Raw genomic sequence first — 26,021 nt, 5'->3', positions numbered from 1 at the left:
GTACACAATTCAGTTTCTATTGCTCACCACGGCTCTTTATTGCTGAAGTCCTGGTCCTGTTTTTGGCATCAAACCACATTGATTTCAAACCCAACGGCTGGGGTGAACGCTGGCAACAGGTGGTCTCCCATATTTGTTTAAACTCCAAAGAACATTAAGTGAAGTGAAAAAAAATATATATATATCGCCATTTCAAAACTGCTTCAACAGGTGCTTTCATGAACGGTTTTTACTGTTGGGGGCGCCAACACACGAAGGAGTGTCGTCCCATTGATTAACATTTTCCCCAACCATTTACTTTTTCATTTACTTTCACAGATGGCGTGTCATTGAGGCTTCATGAAACCGTCTCCTTATTTTCTGAGCCCACCAGATGGCACTCTCTGCTCAAAAATCTATGAATTTGAACAACAATTTCATTTTTAAACCAACAGCGCCACCTGCTGAGCTCTAAAAATAAGGAGCCTGTTTCATGAAGCCTCACTGGCCCATCACTTGGCGTCAGGAACACCACGGCAGAGGAAATGTGATGCAGTTGAAAGCCTATTGTTTCGACATGCAGTGCAGACGGTTGACCTCTGCAGCACTTCAGGACGTTTAAGAGGAGTTGTCTGCGTTTGGCTCTGCTGCCGCTTTCTTCAACTCCAAGTGGCTGTTCTCAATTAGATTCTTGCCACTTGGAAACATGGTCTATCTAGTAGATCAGAATCGCATTTAATTCATCAACATTAGAGGCACAAATCCACCAATCCCTCAGGGGGAAAAGGGCATCTCACTTGGCACCAAGGACGTGAAATCATGAGGGAGCACATGACTCGTGATCAGACTCTCCATTAGAACTAAGCTTTGCTTATTGTTCTCCTTAAATGCATGTCAACCGTCGGCCACGGCACTGAAACGCAACACTGACGCTGGTGGAACTCAGGGCCTTCTGGAGGTCTCCCTGGTGAAGCTCAACTTGGAGGAGACCCCAGAGTAGACCCAGGACAAGCTCCAGTAATGGCATCTCCTGGTGAGCAGAGCAAATATTCCTCTGTTTCTTGGAGGAAGATGATCCTGAAGACCTCTTTAATCCAGTGCAATTGCACTTTTCCATCCCGAGTACAGTCGACAACGAAGACAGTTCAGGAAAATGACATCAGCAGATGGCAATGGCTGTTACTGGAGGAGGAAACAAGAGTAGAGAAGAAAACCAAAGGGAGCAGAGAGGAAAAAAAAAAACCAGAGAGAACAATTGATGGGAAGCGATGGTGTGAGCTGAGGGAGCAAAGGAAGCAGACAGATTTAGGTTATGTTCATTATACATGAAGAGAAAGTATAAAGCGTAACATTAAATACATTTGAAACCATTCTACCACCTTCACAACTCACAAATGTGTCTCCAAAGTCGAATTCACGCTTGAAACTGCCTGCATTTCAAGGCCGCTTCTCTTCTTTCTCTTCTTTTTCACTTCAATCAATATCTTGCTAAAGTCCTCAGTTCTTTCAGTACGTGTTTGGGAAAAAGTGGTGAAATGTTCTATGTGTGGATATCAATATGAGATGAAGTGAGTCACGGAATGCTTCAGCTGCAAGGAGGCCACACGCGCCTCTGTTCTTGTCCCACAGGAAGCCGAGGCAGTGTGGCAAACAAACATCAAAGCAGGACTTGAGTTAGATTCCAGATCCTACGTAGCATTTGAAAAACAGGAATTATTGAAAGAGGGAGCAGCTGAACTGTGATAACCATGTCGTACGCAGGTCCACACCTTCAGCCCTGTCGACAGAGGTTTGCGAATGCCGCCGCTGTCATGTGACTCATCGCGGTGCAGCACGGTGGAGACATGAAAAGGGATTAAAGACTTTAAAATAGAACCTACCGCGACCTTCTGGGTCACCTGGCTTCCCCAGCTCCATCGCTGGAGTACAGCCTGGGGGGTGGTGGTGATGGTAGACCAGAGATCATCATCCTACCTCCTTCACCATCTGCTCGTCTTCCTCAAATAGCCACACACCTCTGGGACATTGGATCGGAGTAGCAGTCATGGCAGCTATGTGCTTATTAAGCCCAACATTTATGATCTTTACCAGTTGTATGAGGAAGGACGTATTTTCACAAAGTGCTACAAATAGTTCAATAGCTTTTCAAGCAAGCCAGGTTGTTATTTATATATATATATATATATATATATATATATATATATATATATATATATATATATATATATGTTTTTTGTTTTTTTTGAGTGGGGGTTACATTATTTATATAGAAAAACGAACAAACGAAAAGTTTCAACATTTCAGTTCTCAACATTGTCCTTATCAAGGTCAACAAATAGAAATACAAAACAATGATATCACCGAATTCATACTTACTCGTCTTGTCATTGGCACACATTAGAATGTATGCATCCTTTTTTTCCTCATCACTGTATGTGAAGATTAGCCAAACTTTCTGTACAAGTATATTGAATAAAATTATTAAAAAACGAAATTTATGTTAAACAATTTTACACTGATATTGTGTTCAATACTGTTCAATTTTCAAAGCCAACCAACTTTTGTTTTTCTTAATATCCATGGTCATTCTCTCCTCAGTATGAGCTAGCCCACTTTTTTTATTTCAATTTATCATTTAGTCATCGATTCCATCCTGAGCAAAACCGTGTGAATAAATGCATTTTTTTTTATTTATTTATTTTTGCATTGACTATTTATTTCAAATACATTTTCATTTGCTAAGAATATGAGGGCCAGAACTGCCTCAACAAAGGCCATATTTTTCATCGCTAGGTAGCAGGAAAGACATTTCCATTTCCTGCTGCCGATTGCAAGTTTGGTGCGGCTGAAATGGGCACGTGAGCCTCACATCCCTCCACCCATTTGTTTCAGCTCTGTTGGCATGGCAAACTCACTGCATGGAATATTACAATGTCTGCAAGAAAACCAAGTCCAGGAAAAACTAATCCATTTTTATTTTCTTTTATTAGAAATTCTTCACACACCATAAAAATTACATGTACAAAACTATAAGATTTGAAATTGCTTTATGTACAATACAAAAGATAAAGCCCAAAAGAAAAAAACAAAAGAAAGAAAGAAAAAAAAATGGAACGATGGAGACACCAAGGGGGGATGAAATCATTTGTACATTTTTGGCAAAAGTGTTTCTGTTTACAGAGAATATTAACCATGTCTACAACCGTTGGCTCTTGCAGATCTCACATCTCTGCCTGGAAACTATGCCACTGCAATAAGATTCGTGGCTGCAAAGTGACGGCATCTTGAGTGAGATGTATAGTGAGTGCAAAAAGCTGTGGACCGTCGTGTCATGAAGCGCGTGATACTTTTTTCTGTAGCACTTTGGAAAGACGATTGGACTCGAATCATCTCACCTGGATGTTCCATCAGCCAAGTCAGACCGCTAGTTCCTCATGCTGTGCAAGTAAATACTCTCCACGGCGATAATGGCAACGTGACGATAAAGACGCGAAGATCTTAACAACGTTTTGTATTCACAGTAGGACTGCGCTCCTCAATTGGAATAACTGGAATGAAGGTAACAGTGAGAGGTGAAAGTCGCGTGGAATCTCTGGACTGGACTTCGTGTGGCGACGCAGGTTTTCTCTCGGGCTTTTTGGCTCTGGGTGATTTCACCTGGAAAAGGAAAAAATAAATTAACACAAAATGAAAAACATGCATTCTTCCTCTGAAACCGTAGACAAATACGCCCGGGGTACGTGCCGGAATGAGTGAGCGAGTTTGTGCTTCCAAAGATTTACCATTTTGACAAGTCCTAGTCAGAGCACCGTGCGGCAAAAACAATGTGTTTGCTCCATTTACTGTCAGATGTTATTCGTTGCGTTTGAATTTGTAGCAGGGATTTTAAAACATTCTTTCCTCAGCTGCTTCAGTGAGTGACAGCCAGAAGATCCCAGAGTCTGGAGTCACCCGGTCCTCAGGTTGCTCACGGGCTCCTTTCATCTAGAGGCCTCTGTCAAACCTCTGAAAGAGGAAATGACTTCATGAAGGGTCTATGCAATACCTCAAAGTGAGGTCCCAGCTGCCGCCTGATGAAAGCCATGTACATCACCATATTAAGCCTTTTCCCAAACACCACTTTATGAATGGTCGGAACGAGGATTCCTCGTTTCAATGTTCACTATGAAGGGCTTGGTTTGAAGCAGGGGACACAGAGCGGAGGTCAAAGGTCGCAGGGCTTGGTGAGCAAAGCACCCACACAAATCTCCACCTGACAAACTTGAGTTTCATGACAAACAAATGAAATATGAGGAGCAATACAGCAGCAATTCCTCTTGTAAGATATCACATCCACAGCTGCAGCTTTAATGTCAATAGTCATATTTACTTTTACAGGGTAAATGCAGTGTGGGAGTCAATGACAGAAGACTTTCACAGGAGGAAAATGAGCTTAAAACCTTGTGTTTTTTTGGTTAGCAGATTGGCTACAAAAGCTATGGTTGTATTCACGCCCTTAATTCTGAGATGCAAACATATTCATATTAGGGCCGTCAATATATTGAAATATTAATCTCAATTAATCGCACTAAAGCTGAGTTAACTCACGATCAACGGCACATTTATCACACCTGCTGAAGATTCGATCAACGTAAGTGGTCAATAATGTTGACAATGTTCCGCCTTTAGCATGTTTTTTTTGGTGCTGTCTGTCGATTAAAAAAATTAATCCAATTAATCGCATTTTTATGTCTCCTTAAAAGTGGATTGCAGCAGTTTATTACTCCTCTGGGTGCTGGGTAGAGCATATTTGTGTTTCATCTAGCGCATAACCCAGAGTGACATCATCTACTCTGGCATACAGCGGAGTAAACATCAGCTCCCAGCACACATGACATCAGTCGGAGCTTTTGGAGACAAGCAGGGAGAAGGGTGGGGGGCGGGGGGGTTGCAAGGCAGCCTGTCCACCCAGTGCCCGAGCTCTTTGGTGTCAGAGGGGAGAGGTGTGTTTCCAGGTGGTTGGGATCAAGTGGGAATCCATGCTGAATCAAGCTGGCGGGTCACAAGGCAGGGATCCATCAGTGCTGCTTGGGTCTGAAGAGGGGAGACCCGGAACACCTGCCGTTCCTCTCAAATGATGGTGTTTCTTCAAGCTACGACCACGTTTGAATTGCATTTCAGAGCAGTTAAACAGAGACGGACTGGGAGTTTGTTTGCTTCCATAAAGTCCAACTCATGTACACACGAAGAAAAACACAACAGAACTATTAGTGTACAAACAGCTGGCGCTCGCAGTAAACTGTGCATCAGAGAAAATCTCCCTCCACATCACTGGAGGTGCTCTGCACACACACACACACACAGCCATTTATATGTAAATTCCCCCAGCGATGTGTTTCTTGAAACCTGCCGAATATTGCTACCTCTGTTTTTCATATTTTATTCACGTGTTCCACACTCATCACTTGTCGCCAGCAAAGCTATACAGCGAGTTGATGTACGTGTCCTTGAACATAGCTTTGAATTACTGCGCAATGGCCATAAAAAGTACCCAACAAATGGAAATATTATCATTCAGACTTGGTTCTCCTTGCTTATTGAGTCTTGGTCGACTTGGTGTTGGTGACCCTTTATTTATTTCAGGAGTTTGTACCACAGTGGAGGTAGCCCTGTGGGTCACGGGGTCTTTTGAGTAGAGTGCAACTCTGGCAACCCGTGGTCAAGACAGAAGTGTTCTTGACAACTCTCTGGTCAGACTTAGCATTTCATGCTAGAAAAGGCTGCACTCTCCACACGGCAATTTTTGGGAATGCCATTCACATTGATTGAGTCGAGTGAATTGTTTCAAAATAGTTTAGGTGAGAACATATTCAATTGTTTTCTATTTTTTTTCCAGGAGCTTGATGAGTTTAGCGCCCCAGTTCCACGCACTAACAAGCCCCTGGTGAACATGCCTCTCTGAAAAGACTCGTGCGTCGACTCGTTCGTACAACATTCCGTATAACAGCAGCTGAGACAAATGCAATCTGATCCCTCGTTCTTCAAAGCGTGTGGTGGCTTTGCTTCCACATCCAAAGAGGGAACCCCCTCTGTTGGTTATTCTGTTGAAGTGACAAAGCTGCTTCTGTCTTCAGGACAACAATAAGCCGCTCACAGTGCAGCTGTGACGTCGCACGTTATGACTCTTCAAATGGGAACTTAGTTTACTCCGCACACATGAGAACATGGAGCTGCGAGTGGAACTACTTCTCCACGCAACAAGGTACTGCCCTGTTTACACAGGCGAATCCTAACCACTGGCCCAAACCTGTGCACCAGTTGCACATGAGGAGTATAAGAAGCCAATGTACATGGTAGATACTGTGAATAGCAGGAGCTCAATATCCATTGTTTATTTCTATGGTAGAGTTGCTGAGGGTGGAGTCTGTCTGAGCGAACTGGGGTGGGAGGCAGGAGACAGAGCATCACAAGAACAATCGCTCACACTCAGACCAATGGAATCATCAGTTGAACTGTACGATTTTTTTGACAGAGGGAAGAAATCGGAGCGGTCCAGTATAAAAAGTGGAATAACATAGCAACATCACACAGAGAGATGCAGAGCTCAGTAGGTGGCGCTTTCAGTTCTGAAAAGAACAGTTTCAGTGACATGTTTCTCAAAGCCAGAGACTTTAGAGCAGAGAGCGCCATCTAGTGGGCTCTGAAAATGAGGACACTGTTTCATGAAGCCCATCACTGGGCTCTGAAATTCAACCAAACTGTCTTAAAGCCATGTGTTATGAAATAAGATTTTAGCTTTTGTATACTATAAAATGTTTTTTGTTTTTGTTTTTCTTAAGTGCAGACTAATATTCCACTCTGGGACAATCATCAACGTTCAGTATGGAGGAGCTACTATTTCTAAAAACGAAATAACCGTTCTGAAAATCCAGCTACACAACTCAGCCTGTGCCTCTTCTTCACCCAGTCATCCTTTTCTTTTGGCTCAGAAAGATGAGCAACTTTCTTTAAACATATTCTTTTCAGTTTTCTGCTGCTTTCGCTGTGAAAATGAAAAGGTCACCAATAATACATCTCTCTGGTGCATCTGTCGAAGAACAAGATGCTCTTTGTTGCTTGATGTTTACATTAAATATGACACCACTGTCCAGTTTCATGTTCTTTCCCTTTTGGGCATTTTGAAAATGCATTTGCTGCTTGGACACTTGCCCACCAAGTGAGGAGCAGCGTCCTGACGTGTGACTAAGTGCAACTGCACATCAAATCACAGTCAAGCTGAAGAATTATCATATACACAGTCGGTTCAAATCCATATGCAACCCTGTATCAATGAGAGGGCTTTCTATGAACATTGCAGCTGACTCACTGAATAGTGTTCGGCTGAGCACGTCCCGATTCTCGCAGCCATTTTAAAAGGGGAAAGAGTCACACAGGAACACACAGACTGAAATAAACCTGCATTGTGAGCATGTGCGTGTGTTTACTCTGTTTTGACATCTATTATTCATATTTTCTTTTTGAGGGTCCAAAGAACCTCACAGCACAATGGAAGAGGAGCTCAGTACACGCTAATCCCACACACTCCCACTCAGTGTTCCGCTTCTCTTCTCCCCTCCGTTCCTTCCCATTTTGCAGCATTATCTATATTTCTCCTCCTGCCTTTATTACTCCTTTTGCACATCATCCTCAAATTTACTCGCATCCTCCTCTCCTGCATAATCCATGCGCTTGTCCTTTTCTCTGACTGCATTGTGTAAGTAGATCTGCTTATCTTATATGTCCTCTTGCCAAAAGCCACAGAGGATAAGATTCGATGTTGTCCGGAACAAAGTGCACATTCCATGACAGACATCGAATATCTCAGCCTGAACACTTGAGCTCGATAATCCATTACTACGATACTCGCTGAGCTGTGCTGTCTGTGCACAATGCTCCTATGGTTTTATTGGATCCATCCATCCATTGTCTTCCGCTAACCGCGGATCCGGTCACGGGGGCAGCAGTTGAATTATACATGGCCGGACAAAAGAAGTCATCGAGCTCCACGAGGGAACACGCTGCCTCCACAGCTGTGGAATGAAACTAGCGCGTCCCCTCAGTTAGTCTCCACAGAGTGTCACCTGTAAATGGCACATGAGCCACTTCCAGTAGCTTCTTAGAAAACCTCACACAGCTGTGGCCCCCATTCTATGTCCAACATGAGCAACTTGCAAATTTTTTCTTTCAGATTGTGACCATAAAACAATGGGTAAGTTTCTAGGGACCTTCTCAAAGAGCAGTGCCTGCTGCTGTAGAGGGCGCTAATATGCCCCACACAGACTCATGATAAACAGTAGGAAACTGCCCCTCAAGTGACATGAAAGAATGTCAGTTTTGGTTCCATGACTCCTGACCCCACCACCATGAGTAACCATCTTGCCACTCTAGCTTTGTCATTCATCTCAGTCCCTTTAAAAGCGCATTGATGCTCACCGTCACGAATGACCCTGGATCCGGATCTTCATTTCCTCTATATTCCTGCTCATTTCCACATAGCTTAAGGATGCGGACCAAATGGAGCAGTACCACCGGACACCACGGGGGGCGGTGTTGCTGTTACTACCTGATACGGAGCTCTGATGAGACACGAACAAGATGTAACAATGGTGGAAATTCTCCGCCCTCCAGTGGCAATTGGTGCTACAGTGGAATTGTTGACTGACTGTGACCTGGATTCTGAGTTTGTCGTCTTCCTGACACGCGTCGGACTGACAAAAAAAGATGAACAATGCCGTTCTGGATGATAGCTGGGTTTTCCCTGGCCAAAAACCTGCTAACCACCAATCCACACAAGCGCTTTACTGAGCTTCTTAACACATTCTCACTCCTATCACAACACACGTCGTCTACATATGTCATATTTCAAGAATGGTAAGTGAAGGATACCACTCCTTGCTTGACCCGAACGACTGTGTGCTTTTTTCACGTGATGTTGACCCTGGTGTCTGGTAACGCTGCAAAACGTTCAATTGAAAGTCTATTAGTTACATATTTTTATTTTTTGTTCATTATTGCACAATGTACCAAAGCACTTTCCTAGTTGGTGGCACTCACTGACAATGGCAAAAAAGCAATTCTGATTCTGATTCTGAAAGGGTCAAAACTTGACAATACTTGACAATAGTCCATCTTTGTTGCCTCTGGATAAAGAACAAAAGTTCTGGTTCCTTTGGGAGTGTGTTTTGTTTTTAAACTTTCTGCTTGCTCGCATGATCTGCCATTCCATAATCACGATTCTCCAATATTCTTCAAGACTGTGTGTTACTCTCATGGTCACATTGAATTATTTTTGTGTCACACATTTTTTAGCAGCTTGAAAAGAGAGAGCAGTAAACAGCAGTAGTGAGTCAGGAGGGCATCAACAGACGACAAAGTATGTTGAATAATTAACTGGATAAAGTTGGGATGCCGTTCCCCCTGAGAAAGTTCGGGATCTCAAACCCGAATGATCAACAACCCTGGCATTCATTGCTGCAGCTGTATAATAAAGGTCATCAATGACTGAAGTGGCAAAAGCCAGCCAAGTGACGCAGGTCTCCCAGAACATTCTGTCCCAGATGACTCCTGAGACAGCGGGTCAACTGTCCCGCAGGGCTGTAGGTTGGCTGTCGTGAGCGCAAGAAAACACAGCAGCAGATGTGAGAGGAATAGCCAATGAATCAGAGTCTTGGCTGCCATTCCGCGGGCCGCATATCTCACTTGTCAGGACAGCAGTGTCCGACATAAAGATGTCCCACGGTTGTCACTCATCCGAGTCCCTTCCCTGACACACACAGTTGGAGGGAAGCAAAAATAATTGAAAGGGTTTGTATATATCTAGCGCTGGCTCCTGGGATTCCTCTGTTCAGACGTGCCGTGGCTTCTCAGGTTTTTTAATCATCCAGAGACAGTCTGTCACGTTTCTGTGTTCACATATTTTTGTTTAGTCATTTCCGTTTTTGTTTGTTTGTTTCCATTTCCTGTTGTCATTTCAGCTTCACAGCAGCACAGCTGGAGCCTATGCTGTGTTGCCAGATGGTTACTTTGCGTCCACCGGTAAAGATCTTCCTCACGTGCATTTGTTCCAGCGTGTGGCAGATAAGACACGCACGTACAATCTAAGTTATCAAAACTGTCCGTGCGCGTCTTATCTGCCGCCCCTCTTGGTTTCTTCTTCTTCTTTTACTATCATCTGTGTGCTTTGTGCGAGCGTTTAAGTAACTCACTTTTTGTCTTCTCTTGTTAGCTTTCTTCCTTGTGTGTGTGTGTATTTATTCCAACACCAAGTGCTTTTCGTTATTTGGGCCTCGTGAGTTTATCGGAGTGCGTTTTTGTTGTCCCCAACATTTAGGCTTGACTTTCATTCGCCTATTTTCTGTTGCAGGTTTTTCCTCCTCCCTGTGTGTTTTCCTCGCTCCGTGTTTTGTTGGCGACGCCCTTGATTTCCTTGTTTCCTGTTTGTGTCCTGTTTTCTGTATATTTGTATTAAAACTCTGTTAAACTTAACCTCATTGTGTCGAGTCCTCTGTACACCAGCAGTGATTTTTACCATTTGGGTCTGTTCCCCTGAGCCACCGTGACACAGCCCTCTTCATTTTAAACCTTACTTGCGCTGGAGAGAAAATGTGATTTTTATTCTCGTAATTTAGTCCAGTATCACAGACGTCGGTGTTAGAGAATATGAGAAAATTATATTAAAATACTTCTAAATCCAGAGCATTGCATGAATACCTTGACACATCCTTCAGGTTTTTAACCTTCAAGTCGGCGGAGGAGCAGTTACACGCTAATTGAAAGTTTCATGAAAGTGTAATTGGTGTGGCTGACCTCCTAAAACTCCCCTTAACTTGCAATCATACGTGATAGAAATCAATCAGAGCGGATAATGAGTTGTAAATATGCCTCTGTGACCACTATACATGACCGTTGGAGGCACGGAGAAGAACGGACAGGAGGTGGAAGGAGCAATTAGTGGCGGGTCACGGAGGAGGGAACTCCATGAATCAGTCATACTTCATCTCCATCAAAGGAGTCTGCGGGGCATCTATCAAATTCATTTTATGACTGACAATGAAATAAAGCTGTGATTTACTCCAGCAGAGGCAGCTCGTGTGGACCGGCCGTATTTTTAAATGCGCTTTTTGAGGCGGTAAACACGGAGAATTGAATGAGCGATAGTAAATAACAACAGCAAAGACTGATGCGCCATGAGTGTCACACCGCCGCAGAAACGTATTACCTCGAATCATTGGATCTTGAATAATAAGACAAGGGCATCAAAGAAGAGCCATCAAATGGAAATGGAAATAGAAACTGTTTTACGAGTTTCAGTGAACCAGATGGCTCTTGGAAGAAGAAAAAAAAAGAGTTGAGAAGAAGCCACCCCTTGGAATGAGAATGTATTGATCGGGAGAAAAGGGAATCCAATTGTCCTTTCTACATTTTTACGATTTCCTCCTGATTTATTAAATGGCTCCGGGGTGAAACTTTTTTTTTCTTTTAATCGCATACACCCTCAAGTCGAAAAAAAGTATATAATTCAATAAAAACAGCAGAAGAAGCAAACATCCCTGCCTATTGAACTTGCACACAACATATGTTTCCTCAGTCGGTTTGTGCCATACTTTTGGTGTCAGTCATGACCGAACCTCATATTGGTTGTTGTGTCTTTTTGTTTTCGTCTTTTCAGCATGATAAGTTGCACAAGACAGTCAACAGAAAGTTCTCTAAAACCGGTGAGTGTAGCCAAGAGAGACCATCATTTTCATGGACAGAGGTGGGCGATATGATGATATGAACTCATGAACTATTAGGTCATGTTGATGATCTACCAACGTGCGGAGATCTACGTTGACGCTTAGATTCGTCCATCACGTCTAACTGTGAGTGGTGCCCCTCATCCCACAGACCAGGAAATAAGCCAGTCAACTGCACAACTTTGACTTGTTTTCAAACCAGATGCGCCTGTAACATGACCATACTCCTTCACAACAGAATGATGGTGTGATCCCTGTCTGCACCCCTGAGCTAGCGGCTAACGTGACTGTCGCTCCCCGCCCTATGCTTGCCCGATGTGTTCCTGATGTTCCGGTGGCGCAACCGTAGGTTAGTAACGCCCATGTGCAAGTTCTACGAGCATAGTAATATCGCACAGGTTTTGGAATTTTTGAAAATTCCAAATTTTGAAATAGTCCCAATTTCACATTTTAATCTGGAAAGTATATGTTTTTATCTGATATTCTATTTTTTATTTTTATGGAGCATCACTGAATCAATAATAATTTCAAGCTCCTCCACTACATTTGACCTGCACAGTGCATCACTTCCGATCCAATACAGAGATTATGGAAAACCCTTTCACATAAACGTAAAAGGAGCAGGAGTGAGCACTTCACAAGGTTCACCAGGGTTATGCAGCGACGGACCAGAGCAGGCAGCAACATCCCGACCACAACTGGCAAGTGGACCAGATCAGGCAGTGACGTCTCACTTCAAAACTTTATTGACACTCGTTGATTTGCTACAGGACTTCAGACAACTGCGCTTTGGCTGAGGCTCCTTTGGTGGATTTTTTCAATAAACAAAATGTGTCGTGGCTTAAAAAAAGGTTGCCATACACTGCTCTAAAACATGTCTAGATTGGTCAAAAAAAAAAATCCATGATAAATGTAAGTGTAGGCCAATGCGGTGCTTCAATGCAAAACACGATATAACTGTGGTTCTGCGTGCATAATATATAATGAAACACATCTGTGTTCAGGAAGAAAACATCCACTACTTCCTTGCTTTTCTGTTGTGGTTGGACTTCAATATAGCGGCTCCAGATGCGTCGCCAGAATGTCATGCTTCCATGCTCAGTATTGACCTTCTTTCCAGTCTCCAGTGTTTTTAATGCCCCATCGTGTACTTTTGTACGTTTTTCTGAGCTCTAGTATTTCTGTCCTAATTTATCTCTTCTTCCATTCGGACTTACTCTGTGCTTTTTGTGCTGACCGTCACATGTGCAGAGCTGCAGACATCCACCATGCTCAGCCTCCTCTTATTTGGATACTTTTTATTATACTTTTCATTGCGTTTTTTTCAATAGTTTTCACTCTCAATCTTTTCCTTGCTGTACTAGTAATAGCTGAACTCAACTCCATAAACCATTGCTGTGCACTGAGATTCTAGCTCACATCTCCTGGAGTTATCCATCTCTTGTGTTGAAATATTCATATATCGGATACAAATCTCACCCCCCTAAATACTCTTCAGTGTCCTCCAGCAACATCTTCTATCCTCCCGCTGGGTTTCAGTCAGTGCTGAACACCAACATCTGATCGGCAGTGTGTTGTCTCAGGGTTGTGCCAAACAGGATGTTTACAACATTCACAAGGATATTGGCAGTGGATTAAGAAGCCAGGGTTCTTCTCTAATCGTGCAGCTGACGGCAATTAGGAAGGATTGGTTTAAGTGTTGCCCTCGTTAGGTTACAAAGTACTCACAACACAGGGAGATGAAGGGAGGCGTAAGCGCGTGTGGCGGGCGCCGTAAAGGGTGGACAGCCATGTGTCGCGCTAATTAATCAGCCCGTGTGTTTGCTGGAGGACACTTCTCATGTGATTATCTGGAAAGTGCTCACCTCTTTCCGCGGGTCTGGAGACACGTGCCAGAGGCGGACAAAGGTCATCATCCGTGGAAAGCAGCCGACGCCGGCTGGCCCTTCTTTCTGTCCAGTTTATTCACGGTTGGAGGTTCAACCCAACGTGTGCCGACTCCAAACCCAGCCTGATGTTGGTAGGGTCAGTGTTTTAGATACGTGTAGCCGAAACAAGCGCCAGCGGAGAGCCGTGGTTAAGTTTTTCAGGCAGCTCAAACACCAGATTCCGTTGCCTCCAAGTGCTGGCGGTGGTGACGAAAACGCTGTCGCTGCTTGCAAGTGGAATTCATAGCAGTTTGTTTCAATCCAAATCATAGAGTTCAGTTCACTGCATACATGTGTGCCCAGCTTCCTATATGTAATCCTGCACTGGTAATCCACTTCATATCTGTCCATGCATGTCGACCACGCACCAGATGGTGAGTCCGTCTCATATGAGCTGTGCGTTCATCTTCATTCCTGTCAGTATTATTTGGGCTATTAACCATCGCTGCATGAGTTTCCATGTCTTTTCAAGCAGATGATGCAGCATTTAGTGTTTGAGTTGGAGATCCCACGCAAATCCGATGCCACAACTTCGCAGCGTTGCAAACCTGTCCATCAAAACAAACAAAAAAATCCGTTGGAGTAAACAGGAGTAACAGGTGTAGGCGGAGGTTGATTCCGTTTTTTTTTTTTTTTTTTTCTTCTGCTTCAGGGAATCGTCTGTCCCTGCTGGGGGTTGGTGTCCACATCTGCCCCTCAGAACATCATCATTGTTCTAGAAAACAGAAGAGACAGAGATGTAGTTGGAATTTGATACCAAGAAGTTGCAGATTTTTGGAAGGAAAAAACATAACAGCAGGGATCTGGGACGGAAAAGAATTGGGCAGAGGGATCAATCACAAAGTAGCATCAGGCTTGGCGGTGAATTTTCTCTGATCTGTTCCTCTTGGTTCTAGATAATAGATACCTTCACATGTATTAAGCAAATATCTCTTTAAAAGGACCACAATTGCCATCCATCAGTTGATCAGAGAAACATGCCGCTTCAGTGACTAAAAGCTTTCCACACGCATGATGGCACATCCAAAATGATCAATCAGCTTTTCATGAGAGAAAATGAGTCGAGAGAGAATATTCAAACATCCATTCGCTGTATGAAAAGGTAAGTGGTACTTAACCTAAATGCCACTCACTGACTGGGTTGTGAGAATGAGACTGCTTACAAAATACACCTGGCAAAATGGCAAAACAATATGTGCGTGGTTGTATATCAATATATCAACGTCACCAATACGATGGGAATCCTGATTTGTTTACTGAAGCCCATTGACATCTGGAAGTAATGTTTAGTCTGTACTTGAAAATGATCTTCCAACTGCCTGTCTGTTTAAAAAAGCAGTTTTGTCTCCACTGTTATATCATCTAAGTGCTACTTTGTCAGCCAAGATTGAAGCATAAGACCTAAAAACTCCTCCAAAAACTGACAACAAAGAGACAAGCGATACCCCAAAGAATGACGGCGCTTTGTTCCCTGCATGACTGCAACACCACATGTGTTATTTGTCTTGCCATTCAGATGATATTTGTTGAGGGGGATATTTCCCGACCAGAATTATGTGCAACTTATTGTGTCAGTTTAAGGATGAAGCACAGGATTCTAAATGTCTCGCTCTGTAGTCATCCATCAAAGCCGGCGCACGTCTTCCTCTCCATCTTCCCGCCTTCCCCTCCTCCGTCACTCCCGCCGTCCAGATGGATGAACGGAATTAGGTGATACAGGCAAGGGGAAGGCACGTGAATATGATAAGTGGGTGCCAGCGGGATCAGATGGATGCATGTGTCCCAAAAATAGAACTGAAATGACAGAAACAAACTGAGCTGTGTACTGGTTTTCAGCCCATCGCTTCTTCAAAGTGACTGCAACTGCTGGCTGCAGCAAAACGCTTCATCACTTATGCTGAAGGTATCATTTAAGAGGCAAAAGGCACAGCAGGATTCCACGACAGACAAGAAGGTAAAGAAAGGTAAAGATCGGCAGGAGGGAAGGAAAAACGGAAGGCTGGGGAGGGGTGCTCAAATTCAAAGGCAGTCATTACTCAGTGCGTGAAGAGATGGGACAATCACTCTGTGAGGCCGAGAGACCATCAGATCTCAAAGTCTCTCCATTCGACATTACGAGGCCGCTTGTCGTCTGCTGCTGGAGGCAGAGAAGAAAAATTGACTTGAGAGGAAATAGAGCCAGACAGCAGAGGAGACATGGTGGAAAAACACTAACATCATGCCACACATTAACTTGATGTGGGGAGAAAGCAGAAAAAAACACACAGTAAATTACGGATAAGTAGTCGAGACGGGCAATAAATAAAGAATAGAGTCAGAGGGTGAGCGCTGCATAGCTGAGAGGGGGGACCTGTGAATTAATGCAGGGTGACAGGCATGAGTGAAACCCGGGTGTGGCACCGGAGAGTGTGGTGAGAGGACTGATGACCAAGTCAAATTCACGACAGGCTCCAGGGTCACAGTCTTCGTTGTTCAACATGGCAGCCCACAGTGGACGCTGTCGACGTAACTGAGCTCAGATAAACATATTGAACGGGAAGTGAAAATCGAATTGTAAATTACAAGTCGACCGTGTTCGACTTTAGTTACCTCATTTTCTTAACGGAATGGATTTTCCATTCTCGACGGCCAGAAATCAACACCATGACGCAGAATATTGTTGGTCCATATAAAGTTGATGAAACAGGAATTTGTATTGAGTTTGGGTTGGTGAGATGGGTTCCAATTTTTACTGTATACATGGAAGTAGGACAAACCCTCTCAGGGGTTACGCTCCAAACACCCCCTCAACATCCCGCCCACAGAAGGTGTGAAGTCTGGGATAGCGCTGTTGTGTATGAAGGTAACCAATCATTAAGCACACATTTCAAACGCATCCTCTTTTTCCTTCTTCAGCCGCGAGGTCACACTGGACGAACTCAAGAAGAAATGTTGCAATGACCTTAGGTGTTTTTAGAATAGAAAGAATAGAACGACAGGCGCAGAGCCACTGCTCACGGAACGAAATAAGCATTCTCAAACTCCTAAAGCGCCAAATAACAACGTTTCTTAAGTGGACTTTTGCGTCCTGCAGTCAACAGTCCCAAGCCACGTAACCCTCACCCTGTCAGTCACTTGGGTGGGTAAACATTTGACTCCTGAAACACCTTTGCCTCAACGTGAGGCTGAATTCCTAGTCAACATGGGGCATAAAAGCTTCCACTTCCTCTGTATTTTCTAACAGAGAATACCACACACCAACCGACTTTTGAGGCCCTGAACCAGTTTTTCATGCCGATCGGTTCAGGGAATTGGCAAACTAAGTCTTGCTCCCAGTGATGGACTGATGAAGCTTCATGAAACAGTGTCCTCATATTCACAGCCCACTAGATTCCACTCTCTGCACTAATTCTTTGGATTTGAACCATTTCAATGAAACTTCACCTCATTTTTCAACCAACAGCGCCACCTATTGAGCAATAACAATACGGACACTGTTTCATGAAGCCTCATCCGCCCATCACTACTTGCTCCTTCAGGTGCTGAAGTGAGAGCATGTCGGCAACCTCTGCTTCTTCTACTGTATTTTTTTTATGAACATGATAATGCTGGGCCACTGAGGCTTCATGAAACACGTGTCCTTATTTTTAAAGGTCTGCAGGTGGTGCTGTTGGTTTATGAATGAAGTGAAGTTTCATTAAAATGGTTGTTCAAACACAAATATTTTAGAGCAGACAGTGCTATCTAGTGAGAATGAGGACAGTGTTTCATGAAGCCTCATAACCCCTCACAGATCATTTCTTAACTTCACTGAGATTCCATTCTTTATATATAAATTCCACTTCAGGCAAAATATCAAAAAGTGGTTACATGACCAGCAACGTAATAAAAAAAGCTATTTAAAACCCATTGAGCCAAAAAAGACAAACCCAGCATCAAGGACGTGTCGGCTGTTTCTCCATGCTCCGTCAACTTTTTGACAACCGTGGCCCTTTAATGACGTCTCTGTGTGTATCTGTCGAGTCGCTCTCTTCCGCAGGCAGACTGACTCACGATGGCTTACTCTGATGGGATCAATGTTTGCATTCGCTGCAATGCAGCAACCAGCAAAGCACATCACACACACACACACACACACACGGCTCTGCCTGCGAACACCTTCCGGCATCTGCACAGACTATTATTCAGCATTTAAATTCACCCTGAAGAGGCCCCAAGACTACGACATGAATGGATTCAGACAGAGGGTTTAGAGAGGTGCTCAAATACGACCCTGTTATTTTATGACTAGATAGTGTGAAAATAAACACTTCCTGTGAGCGATTGATGTTTTGTTTCACAACGCTCGCGCAGTGCTGCGAAACCTCTCTCCTTCTCCACCATCACTATACATATAGTTGACCTCTGGCTCAGTTATATCAACTTCAGTCCCATTGACACGTAATTTAAAGCATTTACAGCGGCCTATTCAGTGTCCCGGCAGCAGCTGAGAAAATAAATCTACTCAGCTGTTTAAGCCACTCGTGCGAAATTGCGTCAATTATGCAGAGTAGAGGTAAAGAAGTAGACTCACACGAGAGCGGAAGAACACTCGCTGTGGACCAAAAAACTGCCGGAGCAGCACGTTATCTCATCTTTTAAGAACCTTGTTAGCATTGCTGGTCCTCTACAACTCTCCGCACATGTGCCTGAGCGTGAAATATGGCCAGTCATATTAAGGGTGTGATTATATAAAAGGAGCTTCTATCAATTGTGCTGGAGGGTAATGGCTGAGCTGAGCAATGATTTTCCATTACTATCTCAAACGATGAGGCTGAAGCTTCCAATTGTTCAGCTGAACTTGGGTTATTAGCTTTAAACAAATCTGTTTTCTCCTCTGCAACAGCAAAAACTACACCAACCTCAGATAGAAATGAATTGTGTTGAATGGAAGAACAAGACGCGTGGCATGTATGAGGAGATAATGTAGAGGAATAGTGAATGCAAAAACGGTCTGGCAGTTTCTTGGGCAGGAGACAACACTCTTCGGTGCCCCAAACCAGACGGAATCATAATGTAAGCGATAGAAAATGTCTTCGTTTTCAGCCAAGCAGATCCTTGAGTGTAGCTGATTCAGGATGTCAGCAGCCAAGCCGGCACAAGAGGATGATCCACGAGGAGACGAGAGATCAAGAGACTGCGGATGGAGGCATGAAGCTCGCACATTACTGATAGTTTTGAAGCTGGAAATGAACCAATTTCTCTGCATCAAATGGAGTTGGGATTGTTCTCCGGCTGCCACATGCACCCTCTGGAACATCTTCTCAAATTAGCCTTTGATATCAGCATGGATATGGGAATAGTCATTTCTAGGTATCAGAGAGCCACGGCTTTCCGCACAACACTCCGCTGCGCGGTCTGTCCAAGGTCATCTGGCCGAAACACGGCTGAGCTCCTCTGTCTCTCATTTGGAGGGGTTCAGTGTGAGCTGCTCTTTGCTTGCTCCTCCATTCACTCGCTCGTGTTTATACAACCGCGGGAAGGAGTTTCACACAATCCTTTCAACTTTTTAACACTTGAAATCCTCAGCTTTTCCGTGTCTGTTTTCATGTCTCCATTCACAAACTGTTACTTATGAAGAAACAGTCTCACTGTTCTTCCTGTAAAATTCCCAAAACCAATTCCAACTGAGACCTTAAGGAAGGCATTTGTTGGACCTGTCATGGCAACAACCGCAGACGGAACTGTCACGCTCAGCAAGAGGCCTACCCAGGCTTAGGGAGGTTCAGGACTCCAGGGGAGCCGCGACTTCACACAGGAGTTAATTGTGACCATCGAGAAGACTTTCAGTTGCAGCGTGATGATTCTAATCCACCCTTTGGCAACTCAGGAGCCGGTCCAAGTGCTCGGTCAATACTGTGTCTATTTAAGACAGGGCACAGTTAACCTCCACTTGAACTCCGGACGTTGATGGAAGAAATCCTGAGGGACCTGCTCAATCTCACCCGTGCTCCATGTGGAGGACACGGTCAAGGGGGCTGAGGTTGACGGGTTACTTAAAGCTCAAGCCTAGAGGTGGGACAGGATCTGTCAAGGCTTTCTCATGTGTTCTCCTCTGGAACATTTTACAGCGAACGGCAGGTCAGTTGAGCAGAAGGAGCCGTCCAAATACTACGTCGAAAAAAAATCATAAATGTGTATGAACTTATATATTTTGTTGATCTATGATCGGTTTCTCCTCGACCTCAGGGTTTCCAAATGAAATCCCATGTCTCACTATGACCAACCACTGTCACTTGTTTCTTTTTTGTATCGATTTTTCATTCTCGGTCCATTTGAAGCAGCCAAGTGACGTCCATATGTGGAGCCAGACTCAGGAAGTCACTCACTGGGCGAAGATAAAAATGCTGGTGGGCACTGTGCTGCTGGATCATAGCGTCACGTAGGAAAACAAGCTCACATCATTTTCCTCTAGAGACCTGGCACAGGATGGAAAATAGAAAGGTGTAGCACATGACCAGACTGAACATTGCCTCTCAATCTGATTAAATCCAAAGCAAAAACCCTTCCACATGGTCACAGAGTCTGATCTCCGACATAACAATGTGGTGCCCGTCTCAGAACCAAACATAAGTTATTGGTTTCTGTGTGCTACTGACTATTACCTTTGGTTGAGGCTCTGTTTTTCATTATCTTGTGCAAGTTAACACCAAACTTTGCCTCAGTTTCACAAACATTCTCCCCCCCAACATCCCCATATTTGCTCTCTCAGCGCCACTGTCTTTGATCGCACCCTCTAAAAGCCCCTTCCTCTCATCTTCTCAACATTATGTTTCTGATACCTGCCAGGTCCTTGGGGGAGGTGGCTTCTTTGGCGACAGATGGCGGCCTGCTTTTCATCTCGATGGCCACCCTGGAGCAGAAGCGTGCTTTAGTGGGGGACAGCAACTCTTCATTGGGCAAGGAGTCAGTTCTTGTCATGCTCTGCCCACTGCTGTCCTCCTCAACCAACGCCACAGTGTCCCGCAGGGTGTTGCTGGGTGACATGACTCGGTTTGCGCCAGCTGCTTGATCGTCCTGGCTGTCGGTCACTTTGGAGCTGGAGTGGGCCAGGACTTGGACCTGTCCTCCTTGACCGTTGCTCTGTGGTCTCGGCATGCTTGAAGAAATGGCTGACTTCCCGTGGCCGGCCCCTTGATGGCTATAAACTTTGTATCTGATCATGAGGATGATGATGAAGACCAGCACGGACGCCACTATAATCCCACCGATGATGATGATCATTGTTCCCCCCAAGAAGTGGCTGTGCAACGCCTGGCACTGGCTGAACTCTGTGTCCGTGGTGAAGGATAGGCATCCTAAAGGGCGCGTGGCAGTCAGCGACGTGATGACGTCATCGAAAACAGCAAGGACACAGAGGTCGTAGTTCCGTCCGGCAGCAAGGTCACGGACGAGGAAGTCATTGCTGCTCGATGGAATCATCCTGTAAAGACAGAGGAGCGGAAAGACATGAGACTTAAAATCGGATGGAAGAATTTCCATAGTGTATCCTCAAGCAAATGAATGTTGTAAAGACAAATGGAAGCAATAAATAGGTGGTAAGTTTTACCACCTCAATTTTGACATCCAATAATTGTTTTGTTTCACTATAACTAGAGTTTTTATTTACTTATCGTGGAGACAAATCACTGACATTCATCAAATGTATCTAGTTCTGGGATTCTTCTTCTTCTTCTTCTCCTTCTCCTTCTTCTTCTTCTTCTTTATTTAAAGCACATTTCCATAGTTCAACCTCACCAGCATTAATTCACTGTCTGACAAACTACTTCATCACACAAAAAGATTTTTGTTTTTTAAAAATTGTCAATGAATAAGCAAACAAATACGTAAATAAATACATCAAATATATTATTCACAGGAGAAAATAAAGCCAAGGCAAGAATCAATGTAATTCATAAACTATTTAGTTAATGAAATTTATATATGTGTGTCTAATAATCATAATAATCTGTTCATTAAAAAGGGGCGGAGTTAAAAGTCAATGAAAAACATCACCAATGGTGTATTTATTCCTACAGACTTTGACTGCCACACCCAGTTTACAGGTATATTGAATTATTAGTTTATTGTGGAGAAACCAGACTCAAGGGAAACAGTGTCATCATCACCGAGATGGGTCAAACAGTCAAACAGGCAAATATGAAAGAGATGTTAGTTCCAGTTAGAATGAAGGAATATAGCAGAAGACTGTGTTGATGAGTGAGAGTATGCATGTGCTTGTGTATTAGGTGGAAACTTTGCATCTTCATACAGCCGCACCAAATAAGAACTATATGAATTCTCAATATTGCTGAAGCCTGGTTGGAATCGGAATGAACTGGAATGCTTTGTGATGACCTCATCAGTATGCGAGCCGACTCAGCTGAATACAAAGAGCGGCGCAAGATTCCCGCAGTCCTTCTCTAACCACTTGAACACCGCCGTCAAACAATAAGTGAAACTTGTACGACGGCATCCAGTCCGATCCCAAGTTGAGATGAGATGATAGGATTAACTTGGCCAGCTTCCCCGTGTCCCAAAATGATTCATGGGCCGTCATTGTGTTTGGTTCATTTCGTGCTCGCAGCGCCACAGCTGCACTTTTTATATCTCCAAAGCCTGTGATTTGAAAAAAAGAGCAGGAAGAAATCACAAAGCTCCAAAGCCCAAAGCTGCGAGTAAATCACTATTCTCAAATTAAAGATGTTTCTGAATCCCCCCTTTGTCACCACCTATCTCCAGTTTCCCGAGGTAGATCGTGCAATTCTATTTTTTTCCACTGCGCCATTTCCCCTCAGGGAAATATGGAAATAAATACATCCAGATTAATGGAATCCATGTCGGGTCTATTCAGATTTACTTTGGCGTTTTCCCATGTGGTTTCAAGTACTTTTTGGTTTAATGAAGAATGGCACACAAAGGGTTAGGGTTGGAAAAGTACCTTGAAATGAGAGGCACTTTTTATGCAGAGAGCTTTGAAACTCCTGTAATTGGCCACGCGGAGCTACAAATGATTTGTCAATATGTCACCCCACGCTGCACAAGTCGTGACTGATTCCAACTGTATTGTCATGGAGACGGACAGGAGCCCAGCGCTCTTTTCAGAGGCTCAGGCTTCTATAACAATCGTGGGAAAACAGGACTTTATTTAAAAACCATTCTTTTATGGCTCCGCTGATGCACATTAGTGATCAGTTTTTCAGGGTGAGACTGGAGCAAAGCTGTGGAGATATTACAGTAATAAAACCTACAGGGAGGCAGCCAAAGCGCATCACAGTCTCAGCTCTGCTGTAAATCCCTGTTATCCACTGGACTCTTTGTCATATTGGTTTGTTTGTCTCCTAATAACTGTGCTGCACGAAACAAGACGTGACAATGCTTCCCTTTGTACTTTGGATTAACAAATAACATTTATATAGTGCGGATGCATCACAGACAAAACAAAAAAAAACATATTGCCCACACCTGTGCTGCGGTGGTTAACACGAACATTATGACCACACACTAATATCAGGTTTTATTTACATAAATACTGCCGTTTTGATGAGCCTTTTCTTTGGCCAGAAGTGCAGACAAGTTATGCTGGTGCTTCTAGACTTTAGCCGGAGGCAGCGTTTTAGAAAAATTGCCTATAAATCATATTCCGTAAATGTGTTCATAATACAGCAGAAATAGACTGCAGCATTGCAGTGTAAAATAGTTCCGAATAAACAGCAGGTGGGAGACAAACATTACTCACAACACTTTAATTACCTCAACATTCACAGACTCTTTCCTCCTCAGTGTTTTGCTTAAACCTTAACTACCCTTAGGCGTCGCTAAGGAGGGAGCTGCACCCAAGTTCAAATGTGAGTAGGTGGGAAAAGAGGTGACACGAATTGAAATGTAGAATAATATTTAAAACATCTGCCTTTTTGACCATGGAGGCCACACAGCATCGCGCAGCACATGATTCTTTCTGCAAATGAAATGTAGATATGGAGTTATATGAACAACATTGGGACAAAAGAGTATGGATGAAGTCTTTTGACTGAATAGTCAGCTCATTGGTGGCTGCTTTGCAATGTTACGTAGAGTTTTCTTGGACCTCCTGAAGAAACTATGGAGTTGGAGACGAGGCCCCTGGGAAAACCCAGAACAGGTTGGGATACATTGCCCTGGAAACACCATGACAGGCCACAAAAAGAGGTGGAGTAGGATGGAAAAGCTAAAGACTGACGGATGGAATGCCCTTGTGCGACAGGTAAAACAAGGTGGGATATTTCACCGCCAAGAAAATTTGTAAATTTAAAATACTTGGCTGAATAACAAATAATACAGACTACCAAATATCCATTGTGGTTATGTTTTTTTTTTCTCCTTTTTCTAAATCATTGCATAAATAGTCAAGAACCCTTATTGTCAAGAAACTTTAAGCGAGAGCTGAGCCAAAAGGCAAAGCTCTCTATATACCGATCAATCTTCGTCCTGACCCTCACCTACGGTCATGAGCTTTGGGTCATGACCGAGAGAGCAAGGTCCCGGATACTAGCAACTGAAATGGGTTTTCTCCGAAGGGTGGCAGGCGTCTCCCTTAGAGATAGGGTGAGAAGTTCTGTCACTCGGGAGAGGCTCGGAGTAGAGCCGCTGCTCCACATTGAGAGGAGTCAGCTGAGGTGGTTCGGGCATCTCATCAGGACGCCCTCTGGACACCTCCCTTTGGAGGAGTTCCGGACACGTCCAGCTGGGAGGAGACCTAGGCTTCGACCCAGGAACAGGTGGAGAGATTATATCTGGTGGATGTCGCTCGGGAGAAGGGCGTTTGGCGTGACCTCCTGAAACTGCTGCCCCCGCGACATGGCAATGGATAAGCGGGCGACGGTGGGTGGATGGATGGATAGTCAAGAACCAATTTTTATACACTGTCCAAAGAAAGTAAATGTTTCAATAATAATAATAATAATAATAGGCTGCAAACGTAAGCAGAAGGCTCTAGAGAGTTTGGTTGAACACTCCTTGCAAGCTACAGTTCTATTCTCGCTCTCCAACACACTAAAAGAACTGAAAACTTCAACACTGTGTACAGACTTTGTATGACACGTTGCTCTGAAGCGTCGCCATGACGATGGTCGGAGCAGGCTGCGCATGATTCTCGACACATGATAAATGGGTCGGGAAGTGAAAATATTTTCGACGTGAGTTAAACCGCTCCTGTTCGTCTCCAGCTGACCAGGCACCGAGCCGCGCAGTAAGTTGCCAGGCTTCTAGAATAGTGCTTCTGAGAATGGTGGAGTGGGTTGCCAGAACGTTGGTTTTTTTCACACTATGTGGCAGAATATGTTCAGCCACCGATTGTCCGGTGCATCCCTTTTTCATTGCCTACTCTAATACTGTCATCAGAGAAGTGGGAGATCGGTTGGTTCTTCAGTGTGGAGCAGGGACAGGGACTGACAAAAAAAACACATAACTAAAAACAGCAAGGAGTTACTGGCCAGAGTGACACGCTGAGGCAGGGAGAACATGGAACCTCCACAGGGAGTTCACAGCTCCGTCAACAGCAAAAAGATTAAGTTCCAAAACATAAAAGCTGATTTCTGCTTCATGGCTGAAAAGCCATTTCTATTTTCTTCTTGTGTCACTTTGTTGACTCAGTACAAAAGGCCTTCTGTCTGAGCCATTCACAGTCATCAAATAAGTGACGGACGAAAGAGTTTGTCCACAACCTGGAAGCACATATCTGTTATTGCCATGGCAGAGCAACAAAGACGCCGTCAGCCTCTCTTTTGAAGGGTTGCATTCCTCCCAAAACCAGCCGCATCATCAGAACCACAGGATACCTGCAGAGAATTCCCGAGGCTCAGGATCTTTCCAAAGAGGAAGACGCTGTCAAACGCATCCCCTCTAGCTATTAGTCTCAAGCGCCAGAGTGGATACATCTGCGTCTTATGAATCCATTTGGAAACAACACGTTACGCAGACGGTGCAGAGTCAATATTAAACGTATTTCTCCGTCTGTGTTGGAACTAGTTCAGTAATATCACCTTACTAATTAGCCGACAAACACAAATACTCAGCTTCCAGGAAATCCTTTTGATGATGACGGTGTTTTCAGTCCTTTGTCACCAATACGAGAACGTCAGCGCCACGGAGCCAGGCCTCCGATTTGGGTTTCACCTCTGGGTTGTGTTTCTCTCGTGGTCATTTTGAAAGAATTCATCAGGATCTACGGGTGCTGCACTGCATGGTTGTGAGTTTTCGGAAACTGACCGATGAAATGAGCTGCTGGCAAAGCGAAAACAAAACGGTGGCCATTGCCACAGTAGGGAAGAATGGAACGTGTGGACAATGATCCAGGGAAAAAACGGAAATCTTTATGTTAGTCCAC

The 26,021-nt window shown here is 44.1% G+C and overlaps 1 protein-coding gene across 3 annotated transcripts in view; it reads right to left on the bottom strand.

The window, feature by feature from the left end:
- Positions 1-2,950: 2,950 nt before the first annotated feature.
- zgc:172282 (leucine-rich repeat and fibronectin type III domain-containing protein 1-like protein) overlaps positions 2,951-26,021 on the bottom strand; it is a 126,358-nt gene continuing 103,287 nt past the window's right edge. The window contains exons 9-12 of one of the 3 annotated variants that reach the window (XM_053873884.1): positions 20,461-21,101; positions 15,697-15,797; positions 13,598-14,375; positions 2,951-3,636 (exon numbers count right to left, since the gene is read on the bottom strand). In XM_053873884.1, the coding sequence (XP_053729859.1) occupies positions 15,745-15,797; positions 20,461-21,101 (694 nt within the window). In that variant the 3' untranslated portion in view covers positions 2,951-3,636; positions 13,598-14,375; positions 15,697-15,744. The remainder of the gene's footprint in view (positions 3,637-13,597; positions 14,376-15,696; positions 15,798-20,460; positions 21,102-26,021) is intronic. The other 2 variants (XM_053873885.1, XM_053873886.1) reach the window with 2 other exon arrangements.

This window comes from Synchiropus splendidus, chromosome 8 (genome assembly GCF_027744825.2).
Source record: "Synchiropus splendidus isolate RoL2022-P1 chromosome 8, RoL_Sspl_1.0, whole genome shotgun sequence".
Classification (NCBI taxonomy): domain Eukaryota; kingdom Metazoa; phylum Chordata; class Actinopteri; order Syngnathiformes; family Callionymidae; genus Synchiropus; species Synchiropus splendidus.
Note: the sequence above shows the minus strand (reverse complement) of the source record. Positions and strands in the feature narration are given on the sequence as shown.